At 36.8% G+C, this 20,804-nt stretch overlaps 1 protein-coding gene across 2 annotated transcripts in view; it reads left to right on the top strand.

The window, feature by feature from the left end:
• The window catches only part of LOC137962544 (protection of telomeres protein 1b-like), a 35,422-nt gene extending 15,148 nt beyond the window's left edge, over positions 1 to 20,274 (top strand). Inside the window, exons 6-10 of one of the 2 annotated variants that reach the window (XM_068809462.1) lie at positions 4,815 to 5,078; positions 5,187 to 5,263; positions 19,511 to 19,578; positions 19,690 to 19,845; positions 19,929 to 20,274. In XM_068809462.1, the coding sequence (XP_068665563.1) occupies positions 4,815 to 5,078; positions 5,187 to 5,263; positions 19,511 to 19,578; positions 19,690 to 19,845; positions 19,929 to 20,129 (766 nt within the window). In that variant the 3' untranslated portion in view covers positions 20,130 to 20,274. The remainder of the gene's footprint in view (positions 1 to 4,814; positions 5,079 to 5,186; positions 5,264 to 19,510; positions 19,579 to 19,689; positions 19,846 to 19,928) is intronic. The other variant, XM_068809463.1, reaches the window with a different exon arrangement.
• The last annotated feature ends 530 nt before the right edge of the window (positions 20,275 to 20,804 follow it).

A 20,804-nucleotide genomic window follows, 5' to 3' on the forward strand; every position in this document is an offset into this window, starting at 1 on the left:
GTTTGGTCCATGTATTCTCATATCTATCTCTAATAAAATTACTATTTTTGGTTTGAGGAGAGATCTCATGAGACAATTTGGCTCAGGGTCTCTTCTCTAATGATGGTTTGCTTGTTTGCATTGGTTGTGTATCTTTTGCATCATCAACTACGAAAAATTGTGACCACCCCCTAGAAACTCCCATATCACTTAAATTAGTTTATTATGTTATTTTTTACAGTTTTACAATTATAGTGTCCCTTATTTTTCCCAAAAAAAGGTCACATTCCAAATTTGTTGGAAGTACGAGTAGTGCATAGTTGCCTCTTTTGTTTTCCTCACTTTAAACCAATGCTTAGATCCACTACCTAAAAAGTATAGGAGTGTGTCTAACATCCAATGTTTGTCAAGTCTTTTTATTCTTCACCCAAAGAGGTGTTTTTTTTTATTTGAGCTACCCTTAAAAAGTGACTAGTCTCTTTGTTGTGTGCTAAAATTGACCATTTTCCGCCTTTGAAATTGAGCGGAGTGTTTTTTCTGACTATAATCGTTTTGATTGATGTATGGAGCTTTGGTGTAAAACTAGGAGTGATTTTCTTCTCTCATTTTTCGGTTTGTCCAAACTTAGTCTCTATGTCCCTTTATCCCTAGCTTGAGGGGGAGAAGTAGAAAAAGAAATACAAGAAAGATGAAATTTATCCCACATGTTGTGATAATTTTTACACGAACAAAATATTCAAGAAAAGGGGAGAACATAAGATGAAGAATTGGCATCTATGAAAAAAAGTTAGTCTATGAAGATTGAAGACCAACATAGAAGACAATTTTTTTTTTTATTACAAGTTGAAGTCAAACTCTAACTTGAGGGGGAGTGTTGAAGAGTAAGTATGAAAGAGTTTTACATGACTTTCATAGCAAGAAGTCTCATAGAGCTAGAATTAATATGGTGGAGTTTAAGAAGAGTCTTATGGGAAGGAGGTCTCGTAGAAGAGTTTTAGTTAAAGGTGTTTTATTTATGTTTAATTGTTGAATTGTTCTAGGACTTATCTTCTGGTGTTTGACTTTGGGTGTAATTTTGATATCAATAGTTTAATTATATTATGATTCTACTTGTTTCCTTTATTTTAAATAGATGCTCATGTATTCAGTTAAAAAAAAGTCAATGAAATATTTTTCTTTCCCAAAAATTCAACACTTCAAGCTCGTAAAATGGACAGGTTTAAAGAATCCTTAGTTCTCTGAACCTGTATTGTGTTTTTGAACATGTTGAAACCTTCATAATATGTGACTCTTTGATTCTCGAACCTGAAACACACTTCATAGAATTTTTTTATGATTTATGGGTGAAAAGTTGTTGACTGGTTTTCAGTGTTGAATAGTTGACAATTTGATTTTCCCAAGGCTGGATTTGGTCATAGTGGGTCTGACTTGTTAAAACAAGTAATAATTTTGGGGTCAGGGGTAATTTCGACATGGGACTTAGTTATTGTATTAGTATATGTGAAGTTGGATCCAAGGCCTATCCCAAAATCACTAGCCACCTCAGGAAACCTTTTCCCCAACTAATAAACTCAAGATATTTGATCTCACTAATCCATGTGGGGCTATTCTTTAACACTCCCCCTCACGTGTAGGCCCTCTGGGCTCTTACGTGTGGACAAATATCTTGAGTTTATTAGTTGGGGAAAAAGTTTCCTAAGGTGGCTAGTCATTTTGGGATAGGCCTTGGATCCAACTTTACATGGTATCAGAGTAGGTACTCATATGTGAGCCTCCACCCAAATTATCCACATGTAAGAGCCCAGAGGGCCTACATGTGAAGGGGGGTGTTAAAGAATAGTCCCACATGGATTAGTGAGATCAAATATCTTGAGTTTATTAGTTCCTACAGGGATCCTACTGGAAAGACGGGTCTTGCAATGATGGTTCTGTTTATTGGTTCCAACAAGTGAGGAAAGATTGAGAATTTTTTCCTTCTCTTCTGTGGTTGAATTTGGTACAATTCATTCTAACGGATAGTCTTACCCTTTCTTGAAGTATTGTCCTCCTTTCTGTTGTAAACACCACCCACTGTTTCTTCTTCTTCTTGCTCTTCTTCTATTTCTTATTCTTTTTCTTCTACCTCTGTGGATTCTTCGTCCGGTTGAACAAAATGCAGCTTCAAACTTTCATCTTCTCTACAAGCACTCATTATTTCCAGAGTGAGAATTTTGATTTCCCTGAGAACAAAACACCCATCTTGCCAGTAAGACCTCAATTGAATCCAAAGCTTCCACCGGTTTTTGATACCGTAAAGCTTCCCCCAACACCTATATTCTCCATAGAACCCTTAAAATCTTTGATAAATTACTTTCTTGAGACAAAATGGAAGTCAATGTAGTCCACATTGCCTTAGCAATATTGCAACTCAAAATCTGATAACTAAATCTGGATTCCATACTATTGACCAACCAGGTCATTACTAAATTATCTTTTGCCACCCAATCTTCAGTGACAAGTATCGGGGGATCATCATTTATATATTTTGTCATTCTTCTGGCCCTCATATACATCAAAACTGATCTAGACTAGTTTACATAATTTGATCCATTCAATTGGATCGTAGTTATCTGAATAGATAGAGAATTTCACATTTGAGCTCTCAATAGTCCTTTGGACAGTAACCTGTGTGTTGGAATCAACCATTAAATATCACCAAACACCACAATTTAGTACACTGGAGCGTCAATTAACCAAAGGGAAGCACTTTTCCCAAATTTCAATATTTGCGTAGTCAAGTGGGCCCCACACCGAATTCAATTAGGGCAATGCAGCACCCAATTCATTCTATTTAGAACCAATAGTAATCAATTCGAGCAATTGAGACCATAAATCAATGAAAGAATGAGCTAATTGCAAGAAATCAAGATGGCGTAGGCTATATCAGAGCAGTAACGCAAGTCTTGGGCAAGTTTCTTTGGCTTTCCATTTTTAACAATCTCCTTGAAGGTTTTTCCCACAATTCTGGATTGGTAGGGTAGAATTTTCATTTTTTCCCCTTTTTTTTTGCCTATCTTAGCCTATTGGCTAATGATTACTGCTTCTATTTGACTGAATGTAGGGATTTAGAAGTGTTTAATGATCCCAATTTGAAGAAATTTCTCAAATCTGCTTGCGTCATCAACCTAATGCTTGCGTCATCATCCATATAGCTTACGCCATCTGGATTTTTTGCAATTAGGTCATTCTTTCATTGATTTATGGTCTCAATTGTTGGAATTGATTACTATCGGTTCTAAATAGAATTGTGTGCTGCATTGCCCTAATTGAATTCGGTGTGGGGCCCACTTGACTACGCAAATATTGAAATTTGGGATGGCAAAATATATAAATGATGATCCCGCGGTACTTGTTACTGAAGATTGGGTGACAAAAGATAATTTAGTAATGACCTGGTTGGTCAATAATATGGAATCCAGATTTAGTGATCAGATTTTGAGTTACAATACTACTAAGGCAATGTGGACTACATTGACTTCCATTTTGTCTCAAGAAAGTAATTCATCAAAGATTCTAAGGGTTCTATGGAGAATATGGGTGTTGGGGAAAGCTTTAAGGTATCAAAAACCGGTGGAAGCTTCCCGCCTCCGCCACTTACTTGCATTGGGAAGATGGAGAAGCCCTGGATTCAGTTGAGGTCTTACAGGCAAGATGTGCGTTTTGTTCTAGAGAAATCAAAATTCCCACTCTGGAAATAATGCGTGCTTGTAGAGAAGATGGTCGTTTGAAGTTGCATCTTGTTCAACCGGACGAAGAATCCGCAGAGGTAGAAGAAAAAATAGAAGAAGAGCAAGAAGAAGAAGAAACAGTGGGTGGTGTTTACAACAGAAAGGAGGATGGTACTTCAAGAAAGGGTAAGGTTATCCGTTAGAATGAACTATACCAAATTCAACCACAGAAGAGAAGGAAAAAATTCTCAACCTTTCCTCACTTGTTTGGAACCAATAAACAGAACCATCATTGCAAGACCTGTCTTTCCAAAAGGATTCCTGTAGGAACTAATAAACTCAAGATATTTGATCTCACTCATCCATGTGAAACTATTCTTTAACACTCCCCCTCACGTGTAGGCCCTCTGGGCTCTTACGTGTGGATAATTTGGGTGGAGGCCCACATATGAGTACCTGCTCTGATACCATATGAAGTTGGATCCAAGACCTATCCCAAAATGACTAGCCACCTTAGGAAACCTTTTCCCCAACTAATAAACTCAAGTTATTTGATCTCACTAATCCATGTGAGACTATTCTTTAATAGTATATTTCAGGAAGGTCGTTGAAACCTGGCAAGCATGCCATACCAGCTGATAAGCCTTTGGGTATAGGTTACATGGGAACAAGATCATAGCTCATGTGTCTTTGATTGCATCCTGAGGTCCGCTAGTAGTATCTCAAATTAGACCTTAAACTAGCAATCGTTGATATTTAGCTGGCAAATATTACAAGTTATTCACAATTAGAATGACATTTTCATGTTTTGGTGTTATTTCTTGATGGAAGAGCCTTTTTCATGGCTTCTGGATTTGCTTCTGGTTAGATCAGTTAGATGTTTTGAAGTTTCAGATTGATCTACTAGTTTGAAGAGTTGGAGAGTTGTGTATTGAACAATATTTAATTACTTATACTGGCTTTGTACCCTCGAAGTGATTTAATCAAATACTGTTGTTAATTTCTGTATGTGCTTTTGAGTTTTTCACTTCCTAGTTGTCAATTGTTAATTAGCTTAGGATGGATTTTCTCAATCCTTATGAAAGAACAATTTCAGTGGAAGAATATTCACAAGTGCATTAACGGCAGGTGTGATGCTGAAGGAGACACTCTTCATCCTTTAGAATTGGAGCCACTTCCTCTACCAAGATCTATTTTGTGCTCATTTCCTTCCATAGGAACTGTCCTGAGGGTTATTGTTACTAAATCTTATGAAGGTCTCAAAGGTCAATGGGTGAAAATTCGTAACTTCATATGTCAAGCACAGTCAGGATTGTGGCGGGGTGTCATGATGCCTTGTACTGAAGTTCTTCTTTTGTCAAATAAGGACCAGATAGTCAGAGAACGGAAAAGGTAATGCTTTTCATATTTTCTCATGTTTTTAAGTGAAGAAAAGCACATTGCTGTTGCAGAAAATCCTGGGCTTTGTGTTTTGATTTTTTTTCACTCTGATCAATGAAGGCTTTATAGAGAACGGTTATCTTCTAATCTGAACCGCTTGCCTTTATCAAGTTTTCCCTGGCCTTCTCGTATTACAGGTACAATTATCCTTATAGAATGTTATCTACCAAAATTTTGGCTCCAGGAACATTTTATCCTAATACTTTATTCTCTGAAGAATAATGCAGTTGTGCTATTCTGCTTTACACGGCTAAAAGTGTTTTTTTCCTGCCGCTAATCTCATCCAATATATAAATGTTCAAATGAAACAGAATTTAGTAATCTCGACTGTTCTGTGTTAGACACAGATGTTGCCTATCATATGGATGGCCTTTTTGTGTCATTAGGAGATCACTAGACTTCCTTCAAAATAGAAAAATGGCCCTTCTGTGGAAAGTTGAATAAGTTTATGAAAGCTTCAATAAGCCATTTATCTATTTGCTGTATCTTTCTGGTTTGTGCTTCGGGTAAAGGGGCTTTGTCTTTAGATGAAACTATTGAAGCAGTTGGTCCTTCACAGCCCTATCTTGCCTCTGTCATTATCTCTAATTTTTAGAAGCATGAGACTTTTGTTTTAGCTTCTTAAAATTTCCTTTGCATGCACAATTTTTTCAATTCACTGCATTTAGTTTTTTTTTTTTATTTCAACTGTATTAGTTGTTTGTGTCTGTTATGTTTTAAAGAGAACAAACATCTTATAAGAATTTCTGGACTAGTAAAATGCCGTTTTATTTGTTCATGCTAAATAATATAAGCTGATTCTGGAAAGAAAAGCAACACATCTTTTACCTATTCATGTTGGTTTTTAAGTAACCCATCAGCCATATGGAGTTAAATTTCTTATTCCTTTTTTTTTTTTTTTTTTTGGGAGAAAGGTGAAGATTTCATTAAGGCCAAAAGCCAAGCTTACAAAGAACATCGAGAGGGTTGGTCATACACAGTGAGGGATTGTAAACTCACCCTCTCCATAGCTAACTTGTTTGGCATACAGTTGACAGATCTTTTAACATTTTTAGAATGTTAGAAAGCGAAATATGAGCTAAACCTATGTTATATGATGCATTTTTCTCTTATTTTTCTCCCTTAAGTTAGCTCCTTATTGTAGCCTTATGGGCATTTAAACAGCTTTAAATACTAAACTGTCCCTTTACCCAAGTTAGCTCCTTATTGTAGCCTTAGGGCATTTAAACCGCTTTAAATACTAGAGTGGAGAATGTATAAAGGACGTAAAAAGTGATGCTCTAATTTGGGGTAATCTATTTTGGTCATGGAATAGCTCTCTCTCTCTCTCTCTCTCTCTCTCTCTCTCTGTCTTCGCTTTCTTCTCTATTTCTTCCATTCTTCTTGCCATCTTTTTTCTTCTTCTTTTAGCTTCAATTAACAGACATTAAACTGATTAAATCTTCTCAGATTTCATGGTATTAGAGCTGGTGTAATCCTAACTGGTGTAGGATTGGTTGGTTTAATCTCTGGTAGTGGTATTTTACTCTTTTGAAGACTTGGAAGTGGGACCAAGTGTTGCTGCAGAAATGTAAGTTCTTGATCATGCTTAATTCTTTCTTATTTACCGAGAGTTTATCACTGCCATCACCATGGTAGGTGCATGGCTTGAGATACATTTCCCTGCACCATGATCTTTGAGTTTCTCGCAGAAGAGAAACCGGTAGTTGACCTAGGAACTTAGTTGGTTGATTGAAGCTTTACTGAGCAGTTGCTTGAGCTTTTGGAAAGAATGTTAGATTGGAGTTTTATGCGGATGTTGTAGAGGCTGGAGTGAATGAAAGTTGATAATTTTCTCACTTGACGAAGAGATAATGTATGTAAGTTTTCTGTGTGTCAATCAATTCTTTGTCTGCTGGGTATGGCTTTGTCGAGTAAATTCCAAGTTGTTGCTGTTAGCTAATGAAAGTTGTAGAAGTTCTGGATTCTCAATTCAGTGTGGGAGTTTGTATAATAGAAGAATTGTTTTACATGGAGAGGAGGCTTCAGGCTGTAGCATGTGCTGGGTTATTTGAAGTGTTGGTTTATTGCTATGGTGGACGTGGATGACTGGGTTTTTTTATGCCCGAAAACTCTTGCTAAAAACTACTAGTGTATACATAATCACTTGTAAGCCGTTGCTGTTATTGGGTTTCAGCTGAGATTGAATAAGTGCCTCGTTTAGAAGTGCAGAGACTGTATGTGTATAATGGTCGAGGGTGAAGATGTAATCAATCCAGGCACTGGATCAGATGGTGCTTCGGAGAAAGATGAACAAAGTTGAATAGTGACAACTATATTTTATTGGTAGGAGCAGCTAAACGGAGACAAATTCATATGTGAAGAACCAAAAGCCACTAGATCCCCTGAGTGGAGTACTGGAAATTTGAAAGTTATGTCATGGCTGCCAAGGAGTGTGGAAGCCCATGTGAATAACTAAGTGATCTTTTGCGAAGCCACTTGTGAAATATGGGTGGCTGTGAAAAGAGATTCTCACAAGAGAAGAACTTATTAGAAAAGGGAGATAAGCCTCTTATGCAGTTTGTGGGTGAGTTACAAGGGGTATGGCAACAAATAAGTAAATTTCATCCAATTGAATTGAGTCAAGCTGTAGTTGAAAGGTAGAGAAAAGAAATCAAGTTCACAAGGTTGCTATGTACTATAGGACCTAGTTATGAAGCCCATTTGAGTTCAAATCTTTGCTAGAGCTGATAAACCTACCTTTGAAGACACAATAGCAAGTCTTATGAGGGCAAGCCTGTAGTTGCATGTGTTGGAATTGAGGTGGAGAATTAAGCTCTAGCTGCCAATGGTGGAAAAACTAACTCCATAGGCCGAGGGAGTAGTGTGAGAGGTAGAGGATGAGATTTAGGGGGAGGTAGAGGTAGAGGTAGATCTAATCGGGTTCCATGCACTCATTATGGAAAAAGAAATCACTTGTCAGATAAGTGTTGGGAGAAATTTGGAAAACCAACTTGGGTTAATTAGGTAGAGCAAGTTGGTAGCAATAAATTCAATGTGGTGACTATGAATAAAGATAAACTTCGCCGATTTGTGCAACATTACCTACAAAAATCCCCTACTCATGAACTAGCCACCGGGCAGAAAGTTAATTGGGGGAAAACTTCCCTCATGGGTTTCAATGTAAGTCTCGATCTTCTTGATGAGATGGCAAATCTCTTTGGATGTAAGACATTTAGTATCCCGTCCACTTATCTTGGCCTTCCCCTCTTCAATGGTCGAATAAACCAAAGTATGTGGAACCCTATGATGGAAAAGATTGAGACCCATCTGGCATATTGGAAGGGCCATTTTCTCAGCAAAATAGGAAGACTCACTCTCCTAAAGTCTTGTATTGCAGGCATTCCGAATTATACTCTATCTTTTATGCCCTGTCCTGCTTCCATATGCAAAGACATGGACTAGTTAAAAAGAAGATTTCTTTGGAGAGGATCTAGTAATGCCTTTAAATACCATTTGATCAAATAGGAGGAGGTTTGCTTACCAAAATAGATGGGTGGTTTGGGGATTCGGAAATCAAAAGAAATGAATCAACTCTTAAAATGGATTTGGAAGTTCAACACTATTTCTTCCAATCTTTAGAAGGAAATGGTAAAAGCCAAACTTGGTTGTCCTTCTCCATGGTGGATTTCGGGAGGTAATCGCAGGTGTTTATCCCCAATTTGGAGATCGATATATTCTCTTATCCCTGCTTTCGCCTCTGCTAGCAGATTTTATGTTGGAAATGGCAGATCTTTGAATTTTTGGGAGGATTGGTGATAGGACAGGAACCCCTTCAGTCTTCGTCAAAGAATCTTTTTTTCCTATCTTCTCGAAGGGAGATATCAGTTGCTAAAGCTTTTGAGGGGGATGGTTTGAACTTGCACCCCAGGCGAGGTCTTTCGGATCCCGAGGCATTGGAGGCATGCAGTTTAATGGAATCTCTTTAGCCTTTAAGACCGAGGCTTTCAGAAGTTGACAAGCTGATTTGGTGGCCAAACAAAAGTGTTGTCTTCTCAGTATCCTCCACTTACAAATTTATGAATGGTTGACATCTAAACCAAAGTGTTCATTAGATCTTCTTTGTGTGGTGTCTTTGTGTTCCGCCAAAGATAAAAAAATTCATATGGAGCGCCTTGTAAGGGAAAACGGCTGATGTACTCAGAAGATGAGGCCACCCTGCTATTGATCCTCTCTGCCCCTTTTGCAACTCAGAGAATGAGACAACCAATCACACACTGCTTCAATGCTCCTACTCATGAAATGTGTGGACTTCAATCCCAAGTAAGACGGGGCTTCAATTTTGTATGCCGATAGATTTGCTATCTTTTAGTAAGTCACTCGTTGGTACCTCCTTCCTTGGGCTTGGAAAACTTATGGTCTCTGCCTGCATTGGTTTCATCCCCAAGGGGATTTGGAATGAGCGTGACTGTATGTGTTTTGAGGCTAAAAGTAATTCCGTAGAGAGAGTAACTGAATGTGTCTTGGGTCAAATCTCAATATGGCTTCTTACCAAGAGGCCTTTCTCCTCTTATGTGGGCACCTCTATCCACGACAATTGGAGCACAATGGCAAGAATTAGGTTTGCTTCCAAGGCCCCAGTCATGCAAGAATGGATCCCCCCAAAGCATGGTTTCCTAAAGTTGAACTTTGACGGTTCTTCGTTGGGCAATCCCAAGATCGCAGGTTTTGGAGGAGTTATCTCAGACCCCTCTGGCAACCAGCTTTTCTCGTATGCTGGCCTATTAGGCATTGCTGATTCCACGTCGGCTGAGCTTCAAGGTCTTTGTTACGGAATAGTCCCACATGCATTAGTGAGATCAAAGATCTTGAGTTTATTAGTTGGAAAAGAGGTTTTGTAAGATGACTAGTCATTTTGGGATAGGCCTTGGACCTAACTTTACGATCTTCTTGATGGGCTTCACGTTTTCAGAGACAATTGTAGTGGCCCTCTGCATATTGAAGGACACTCAAAGGTGGTAATTGGTTGGTGCGAGTATGCTTCTTCTCCCCTATGGCGCCATAAAGACTCTTTTAGGGAGATTCTCAAAATTGCTTCTCAATTTTCTTGTATTTGGTCTCACATTTCGAGATCTGCCAATTTGGCAGCAGATGTGCTTGGAGCAAATCTACAATCTCTTGTTATTAGGGATTTGGTCCTATAGCTTATGTATTTTTCTTTGTTAATATATGTATACATATTTTTCAAAAAAAAAAAAAATCCTCTACTCGTCCTAAGGCACAAGCCTCAACTTCTTCCTCTAGTTTTGTTACTCTTCCATTATTTACCTCCCCCTCGTCGTAGGTCATTGATTCAGGAGCTTTTGCCCACATCAGGTACTCTTGTTTTTTTTTTTTTTTTTTGAGTTGTCATATAGTCAAGAGTTAAGGGTTGGCTAGGGTTGGGACTATTCATCTTTCTCTTTCACTTATTGGATGGGGCCTTGAGAATGGTGGTTTATACTATGTTAAAGAGGAGAAGTAGCCATCTTCAACAGCCTTCAAGAGCTCAATATCAACATATGAATGACATCTTAGGTCGGGGTATCTGAGTATTGACAAGTTCAAACAAGTGCTACCTTCTTTAAGGTCATCTTCCTCATCACTTCTTTTACATTGTGAAGCTTGCCAGCTAAGAAAACAACACAAAGTTTCTTTCCCAAATCAAGAACAATCTCGGTTCTACTAGACCTTTTTAGTTAATCCATTCAAATGTATGAAGTCCATGTTCTACCCCTAGTAGTAGTACATGTCAGTACTTTCTTAGATTCATTGATGATTTTAGTAGAGTAACTTACGTATATTTACTTAAATCTTATTCTAAAGTAGGTCTTTAAATAATTTTATGCTGAAATACAAACATAGTTTGGATCTTCTATTGTCATTCTTTGGTATGATAATGCTAAAAAGTATTTAAGCTATGTGTTTCGAGACACCCCAACAAATTGACACTGTTGAAAGAAAAGATAGTCACATACTTGATACATCTACGACCTTACTTTTCCACGTGCATGCTTCACATAAAATTTGGGGGGGACTATTCTAACATGTTTTTTGATCAATGGTATGCCTTCCTCAATCCTTTTTTTTTTTAATAGGTGAGTTTTATTGAAATATAATTGGTTTAGGGTGGGTGGAAAAATCTCAATTCTAGTGTAAATTTGTTGAAAAACAAATATGAAAGAGTCTTATATGATTTTCATAGTAAGAAGTCTCATAGAGCCAAAATTAATATGGCGGAGTCTTACAGAAGTTTCATAGGAAGAAGTCTAACAGAAGAGTCTCAGTTAAATGTGTTTTAGTTATGTTAGTCTTTTATTTATATTCACTTATTGAATTGTTTTAGGACTTATCTTTTAGTATTAACTTTGGGTGTAATTTGGACAATGGTAGTGTAATTATAATTAGATTATATTTGTTTCCTCTATTATAAATAGAGGTTCATTGTACTCAAATTACATCAAGTCAATGGAGTTTTTTCACTTTTTCAGAAATTCAACATGGTATCATAGCTGGTCTTGTGAGTTGACTCGGTCAACCCACAAAGATAATGTGATTCTTTTAATCTATTATCTCTAATTGTTTGGGTTCGTAATTTCTTTTTCTTTCCTGTCCTAGTAACCATTGTTTTCATGGCGTTCACACTTCCATATTGAACTTTCATATTGTAAATTATTTGTTGGCAAAAAAGATCTTCGATTCCACTTTCCAACGCAAAAAGAAAATTGGCAATCAAAGTTTTCTACAAAGAAAAATTGATATTTGAAGTAGCAAAGGTCAAACTGCTAGAGAGGCTCGAGTAGCACCAGAAAGATTCAACTTTTGAGGGGTTTTATACTATAAAAAATGAGACTTTATATGGAGATCATATTGGAAGAGTTAATGGTCATGCTGGTCAAAAGAGTACTTAGTTCAACTAGATTATAGAGTCCAAAATCTATTAGATTATTTCTTTCAAAGGAATATGTTTTTTGACGAAATATTGTACTTAAATGAAATCTATCAAAGTCTAGTTTCTAAAGGAGAAAAAATTATGTCAATCTGATCTATATATAAGGAAATATTCGCATTGGAGTTGACAATCATCAAGCTACATAATGAAGAAAATAAAGAGGTTATAATAGATTCAAGAACAAAGTTTTTTTATGTCAGATTTGGTACCAAATTAAAGTTTTTTGAGTCTAGTTTCTTAGGCAACAAATGGTTTGTGATTTTGATCTATATTGTGGAGATATTGATATAAAAATACTAAAGGTCAGTTCTGTTGAAAATCTTTTGTTTTCCTATTTTCTTTCTTATTATCTCTTTATGCATTGACGTAAATTGGGTTTCCTTTTCTTCTACAGTCCTAGTTTTTTTTGCCAAATTTCTCTTCTAATAAGAGAGTTTTTGTCATACTTAATCGCTCCATGATGTGTTCATTCAGAGTATGCAATATCTTGCTTTGATGTTGTTTTCAAGTTTTGTGTTTTTGTTACTTATTTGTGTATTTTCTGCGTTGTCAACTCTGAAAAATTGTAGTTACCCCCAAAAAAGTTATACTTGGTCAAATAAGTTTTATTGCTATAGTCTCCCCTAGTTTTTTGTTTAAAAAAATGTCATATTCTAGATTCGTTTGGAAGTATGAGTGTTGTATAGTTGCCTCCTTCCGGTTAAAGTTGTTTTCCTTTAATATTTCTTCAGTTTATCTTCTTGTGTTTTCATCACTTAAAGCAATGCCTAAACCCACTACCTAAAAAGTATAGGAGTGTGCCCAACATCCAGCTTGAGTCAAATCTTTTATTCTTCACCTAAGAGGTGATTTGTGTTTTAGTTACCCATAAAAAGTGAATAGTTTCTTTGTTAAGCCCTAAAGTTGGCCTGTTTTCTGTCTTTAAAATTGAGCAGAGTATGTTTCAGATTATGACCATTTTGACTAGTGTATGGAGCTTTGTCATACGGCTAGGAGTGATTTTCTTATCCCATATTGTGTTTTGTCCAAGCTGAGTCTTTATGTCTTTCTTATCCCTAGCTTGAGGGAGAGAAGTAGAAGAAGTACAAAAAGGTATTTTGGGTTCTCTTTACAGTTTTCTCATCCCTATGGAAAGTGCTTCAACTAGTTTCTTTATTGGTAAGGTAAAACCCAACTTTTTCCTTCCTTTTTCCTGCCATGACCAATTTGGTTGATGGTCTCTACTATTAATTGAGTAGTTATCATGCTTTATTGCCCCTACAAGGGTTTTAAATTGGATTTTCTACCCCATTGATGCCTTCATCAGCATCACTATGCTTTGTCATCCTTGATTATCTGCATTAGTCCAATTATTGATGGTTTAGATTGAAATTTAAGAGGATGCATTGCAAGTTTTGGTTGCTGCAATTGCTCTTGTTCATTGTGGTTGTGCCCTAATTTGAAGTGTGGGGCCCACTTGATAGGCATTTGGGGGAATCTTGGCTTTATTAGTTTTTTGAGTTGATTGTATCATCTTGGACACATTTGGAGTACTAAAGGGCTGAATCTGGTAAACATATTGCTATAATAAGCCCTATGAGAGATTAGAGAGTAAAGACTTTCATTCTATTTATATCACTTCCAAAAAGTTGAATGACTCTAATTATGTGCATTGGTCTTATTCTGTTTTCATATTTTCATGGGCAAAAAGGAATGCCACATATATTGGAGACGATCATCCTAATCCCATAACTGAAGATTGAGAGGTAGAAGACAATCAAGTAATGACTTGGCTGGTTAATAGTATGGTGTCATGATTCAGTGATTGGATTTTGATTTGTGGGACTGCAAAGGAGGTGTGTAATACACCAACCTCTATTTTGTCTTAGGAAAGCAATTTATCAAGGATATATGAATTGTAAGTTCGATACTTTAACATGTAGAAGTGAGGTAGATTAGTCATTGATTAATTCACAAAAATGAGGGGTGCTTTGAAATCAACACCTTTCATCCCTTTACTACGAATGAGGATGCTATTTGTAAAGAAAAGAATTAGATTCAAGTGGCAAGGTTTTTAGATGGTCTTGGATTTGAATATGATGCCATATGGACACAGTTGTTAGCCAAAGATGATGTGACCACACTTGAACAGGTTTTTAACTGAGTCATTTGGGTAGAAGGGGTAGTAGCAGGTAAAAGTGAAAAGGATACAAGACTCTTTGATGCAATTACTCTCAACCGCAACTCTTCATTTAGTGAGTTTGGAGCATGAGGCTTTGGGAGCAATAGTAGAGGTCATGGCAGAGATTCCTCTACTTGAGGTTGTAGTAGTGATTGAGGGGATAGAAAGTGTATTCACTGTTGGGAGAAATTTGGCAAGCCAACATGTGTGGATTTCACTATGATAGGCAGGGACAACACCCCTTATTCTGGTCCTCAGGAGGAGATTCAATAGTTACTCTAAAGGCTTGGTCAATTGACCACTACACCTACCACTCATATCATTGAGCCTTATACCTCTTCCTCAACAAGTTCCACGATGGCGAGCACAAGTATGCTAGCACTTGATGTCTCTCATTCTCGTATCATTGATTCATGAGCATCTACCCACATCTTAGGTATGCCTTCTTTATTTTATCATATTAACCCTTCTTAGTCCTATCGTCATGTTACTTTAGCCGATGAGTCAACCTCCCCGATTCAAGGGGAGAGTACTCTACCTACCACATCTTAGATATTGTTGAGTTCAGTTCTCTTTGTTCCAAAATTTTTTATCAACCTTTTGTTCGTGAGTCATATAATTAAATCTCTAAATTGTTTTGTAACCTTTTCTCCCACCTCTTGTCTGTTTCAGGATTTTCTGACAAAGAGGACAATTGGTTTCGAAGGTAGACTCTATTTGTTGGATGATGTATCCATTCCAAAAGCTATGATACTTATAAGTAAAGAGTCTCCAGTCCTATGACACTTGTGTTTGAGATATCCATAACCAACTAAACTTTGTTAATCTTTTCCATCTTTGCCAATTGATATTTCTTTTGATTATGAGTCGTGGCAATTGAGGAAGCGTCGTTGGATTAGTTTTCTTGTTAGTTCTAGTCAAAATCTTGAGTTTTTGAATTAATACATTTAGATGTATGGGGTCCATGTATAGTCCCTAATTTACTTGGTTTTACATACTTAGTTTCTTTTGTAAATGATTTTAGTAGAGTCACTTTGGTGTATCTTCTATGAGTGAAATCCAAAGTTTTTGATGTATTAGTGATTTTTTCAATGAAATAAAGAGCTTATTTGGTGTTGGTGTCCATATTTTTCGTACGGGTAATGGACTTGAATATATGTCATTCTGTGTTTTACATGGTATTACTCATAAGACTTCTTGCATATGTTCTCCCTAACAAAATGAGGTTGTTGAATGCAAAAATAGACTTCTTCTTGAAGTTACTCGTACTAATACTATTCCACACGAATGTCCCTAAATCCTTTTTGGGGATGCAGTGTTAACGTTGTACTTTTGATAAATCATATGTCGTCTTCTGTTTTGTAAGGACAAGTTCCCTAACGTAAATTGTTTAATGTTGTTCTTTGTATCTTCGGGTCTACATGTTTTGTTCATTTATTTAGTAACTTACTAGTAAATTGAAAAATGGTTTTTTGGGTTATTTACATCATCATAAAGGATATAAGTGTTATGATCCTATTAAAGGAAAGACATAGGTATACTCTAATGTTACTTTTTTTTTTTCAAAATACTCCATGCTTTGCATCTTTTATTGAAGGTCAATCATTATTTGGTCCTTCTATGGTTAACCAAGTGCCTATTGTTGTTATGGATGCACTAGTCATAAGTTCCTTTCCAACATTTCAAGTGTAAAGTTGGCTTTCTTGTTGTTTGTTATCTGCACCAGTGCCTATTGATGTTCTAGCTCATGAACCCAATACTCAGAACCAGTTGTCTTCCTTTTGCCTACAGGTCCAGTTCCTTTGGATTTGGATTTTCCTATTAGCTTTTGGAGAGGTAAAAGGTCATGTACTTCTCGTCCCATATCTCAATATGTTTCTCTCAAATTTTGTCCTTGTCCTACAGATCCTTTGCTATGTCATTATCTATGTCTACTATACTTTGTTCAATTCGAGATGTTATGGCTTCACCTGAATGTAAATAACTTATAGATTAGGAGATGGATGCCATGGTGTATATGGGAGACGTGGCCTCTTTGTGATCCATCTTCAGGGGCAGCTGTTTTGGGATGTTGTTAGTGTACACAATTAATTAAGTCCAAAACTGATGAGGACTATTAGTCGATATAAGGCTAGATTAGTGGCCAAGGGCTATACATAGACATTTGGTGTTGATGTGTTTGAAACATTTTTGCCAATCACTTAATTCACTTTGGTTCATATTTTATTTGTGTTTCAGTTAACAAAGGATGGCCACTATTTCAATTGGATGTTAAAAATGCATTCTTGTATGTTTGACTTAAAGAAGGTGTATATGAAGCAACTTCCTAGGTATATTGCTCAGGGGGAGATAGGGAAACTGTGTTGGTTAAAGAAATTTATATATGGATTTAAACAAAGTCATAATGCATGGTTTGAAAAATTCAGCATTGTTGTGATGAAGTGTGGTTTTTATAGAAGTCATTGTGATCATTCTATGTTTTTGTTGAAAAGGAAGACCGGTATTGTTGTTTTGATTGTGTATGATGATGACATTGTCTTATCTAACGAGTGACCTTGAAGGAATTGAGCAAGTAAAAACGTATTTGACAACACAATTTCTAAAAAAGAATTTAGAACAATTGAAATATTTCTTTGGCATTGAAGTGGCTTGAAGTAAGAAAGGGTTTGTTCTCTCTCAGGGAAAGTACATAGTAGATATGTAATAGAAGTATGGCCTTTGGGTATAAGGCCAGTGGATACTTCCATGGAAATCAATGCTAGCCTTCATGATTTTCATAGTCATGTACTCGAGGATAAGACACATGTAGATGCCTAGTGGAAAAGTTGATTTATGCTATAGTCACTAGGCCCAATATATGATTTGTAGCGGAAGTAGTGAGTCAATTCATGGAAAACCCAAGAAAGATACATTTAGAAGCTGCCAAGAGGATTCTAAAGTATTTGAAAGGTGCTCTTGGAAAAAGGTAAACTATCCACTTGAAATGAAAAAATTGATGTGTTGGGATATTCTGATGTAGACTATGCTGAATGCAAGATGGATAGGAGGTCCACCACTACTCATTGTTGTTTTGTTGAGGGTAACTTAGTGAATTAGAAGAGTAAGAACCAAATTGTAATGGGTAGATCAAGTCCAAGGTGACAGTGGCTAGCCAATACACAAAAAAGACCGATCTGTTAGGTGCGGAAAGCTACCGCCTACAAGAGTGGACGGAACCACTCTGACACCCACCCCTCCCATTCCTGACCACCTCTCACGGGATTCAAACGCTGGGACGTGGCATGCCCAGCTTTGATACCATGACAGCGGTTAGCCAATATTACCCAATAGACCGATCTGTTAGGTGTGGAAAGCTACCGCCTACAAGAGTGGACGGAACCACTCTGACACCCACCCCGCCCATTCTTGACTGCTTCTCACGGGATTCGAACGCGGGACGTGGTGTGCCCAGCTCTGATACCATGACAGCGGCTAGCCAATACACCCAAAAGACTGATCTGTTAGGTGTGGAAAGCTATCGCCTACAAGAGTGGACGGAACCACTCTGACACAAGGCAGAGTATAGGGCAATGACTCACAATTATTGAGCTTATGTGGGCAAATTCGGTTCTTGTTGAGTTTGGATTTCCTATTCTAGAGTTCATGGTTATGAAGTATGACAATCATACTGCCATATTAATAGTAAGTAACCTTGTATTCTATGAAAAGGAAAAAAGCATACATAGGTTGATTGCCAATTTGTTAGAGATGTTGTGATGCAGGGAAAGGTGTTTACTCCGTGTATGAAGTTTTTGAAACAACTTGGAGATGTGTTTACAAAACCTCTTGGAATGCATGAACATTTGGTGTTTTGTGACAAGCTGGAACTGTTAGACATTTATTGTCCAGCTTGAGGAGTGTTAGAATGAATACTAGTACAGGGGTGTTTTGGTTATTTTAGAATCTCATATGAGTCTCATTACAGCAAGTTAGGCTACTTGTCATGACTTTAAGTTTCAAGTTTGATTTAATTCTGATATTTATTTATGGAGCTAGAAGTATTTTTTTACTAAGGGGCAGAACTGTCTTTTCATGTAAACTCACATAAGCGAATTGATTAAAACGCTGCTTCTCAAACTCCTCTCTATTTTCCTCCTTTCTCCTCTTCTATTCCTTTCAATCTTGCAATTATGCAAAGTGCTCATTTCAAGTTCGTAAAATTTGTGAAGTTGGTAAAAAAAAAAAAAAAAATTAGGCTGGTTGCAAGTTCTTGGTATGCTCCGAACTCTAGATCTTGCAACTGGATGCGATCAGTTGGAAAGTGGCTCAGCAATATCAATTGGGTATGCCTCATAGGACTATTCTGATGTAGTTCTTCATTCCCCATGGACTTCAATTACCTCTCTAGAGTTACAAAGAGACAATTTTTTGCAACGAATACTTTAGTATACTAATTAACACAATAACCCTCTATGTAAATCAAGATTGATCTCAGAGATGTCTTATAAAATTTAATCTTCACCATTAGCGAAGCCGTGAAGATGTAAAATTCTATTTGAACCATCCATCATTTAGTCTAAGGTACATTTCTCTCATCTCTACTTCCTTTTGAATAGTTGAGCCTAGTAATGCAGGAATTTCTTTGGAAATAGCTTGGCCTCCTCTGAGCTCTCATTTTCTTGGTTTTGCCCAATAAGATCATGGCTTCTATGGTTGACTGATTTTGAAAATCTAAGGAGCAGATGATAGGGCAGTGAAGAACCAGTATTTAAAGGAGACGAGGTTGGACAAAATGAAAATATTGAACAGAATGCATACAAAACTGGTAAAGATAAAATTCAGAGTGAATTTCGTAAAGGACACTTGAGAGTAGCACCAACAGGCAAGAAAATATATAGAGTCATTTGAGATGGTTTAAGCATACGAGTATAATAGTCATTTTGTTGACAGTAGACGAACAAGGGAAAGTTGAAAATGAGATGGATAAACGAAGTGAAGAAATACTTGGAAGAAAGCCAACAAACGAATAGAATTTGTTAGTCTTGAGCAGAATGAAAGAGGGTGCATGAGTTAATATGATTAGCATGATAAATCTGCTTTATGCATGTCCAAGAAATTTTCTTTTCACTTTATATTTTGTGAATTGCGTGAATTCAGCTTTTCATTTCTTGCTTATTTCATTTTTACTGTTTTCATGGATTTCATTGCATTCTTGTTCTTGAATGTTTGTCCTCATTGATGTTGGTTCTTTCCGCCTTCTTTATTTTTTTTCAGAGACAGATCATTCACGTGCAAGATTCTCAACACTCATGGATGTCCTTACTGACAAGGAGGTGCCTGTGGTGCTTGTTCCTTCCATACTTTTAAGTTGGATGTGGAATTGATGCCACATCTTTTATCATATTTTAAATTAGCAATTCATCTTGTTCTGATTTATTTTTCGTCTGCTGTAGGTCACATTTAAGTATAAGTGTGTTGTTCGAGTGGTAACAACACATCCCTGGCAGGTTGAGGACTTCCGTTCTCCTGTAACAGGAAAGTACAGAATCAGATTCACTCTGGAGGATCCCACTGCTAGAATACGTGCTGGTTTGTTTGATGATGACGGGGTAAATCATCTTATCTTTCTCTCAGCATTATCTGCTTATGGGAAATCAAGATGGTGGATTGAAGCCATCTTAATTGATGACAGGAGAAATTCTTTGGGGGCTACCCAGCTAATGATGTTCTGAGAAGCAAAATGAACAAGCTTAATGGAATATCTGATGATCATGAGCTTGCTTCTAGAAATCCACCATGGGTTCAGGTCTGTATTCTATCTTTCTATCAAGATAAAAATGATAAGTGGGGAAGCAGGAAGTACAGGATCTTTGATACTACTCTTATCGGGTGAGATTGAACATTAGGTTATCACTTGTATATAAGATTATGGTTCCTTGACCTTAGTTTCTATTTTTTTTGTCTTGCCTTCTCCATAAAAGGCATGGCTTTCTTTTCTCATTGCATGCTTGGAATCTTAAACATATTTTTCTATTAAAATTGAAGGTTAAATTCTTTAATCCCAAGTAAAGGTTAATGCTATGGGATTTTTTTTTTTTCTTTTCCACTTTTTCTGTAGTTTAACTCTTTGACTTGCCCTTCGTTATTTTTCAGTGTGTAAATCATGAATGAACAATTTAAATGCTGTTTATGTTTCAAAGAAACCTGATATCAAGAATGTGTTGATCTCATCCATTTAATGTGGGCACTGAAGAAGATTTGTTTTATGCCCTTGATTTCTAGTTGCACAAAGTACCAATAGCCAATTTTGAGAGTCACAACAAGATGTACTCTTTCGAAGTTGAGTAAATTAGCTCTTGCCAAGGTTGTTGAGAAAATCTTGAGGGGATCATCCAGATGTTATTTATAATGTTTGGGTCTATTTGATGATCTTCTAGAGGTAGTTGGTAGCAATGGTCGAGTACCTTTGCAATCCAGACTAAAAAATATGATTACGAATCTGGTGGTTCATTGAGAAAAAGCCTTTGATTTGCCAGTATGCCTAATTTGTCGGTTTTCAAGGTTCGCT

Source organism: Aristolochia californica, unplaced genomic scaffold (genome assembly GCF_029961685.1).
Source record: "Aristolochia californica isolate CCGP_79_NKW_82.1479 unplaced genomic scaffold, dmAriCali1.0.hap1 SCAF_4, whole genome shotgun sequence".
Classification (NCBI taxonomy): Eukaryota; Viridiplantae; Streptophyta; class Magnoliopsida; order Piperales; family Aristolochiaceae; genus Aristolochia; species Aristolochia californica.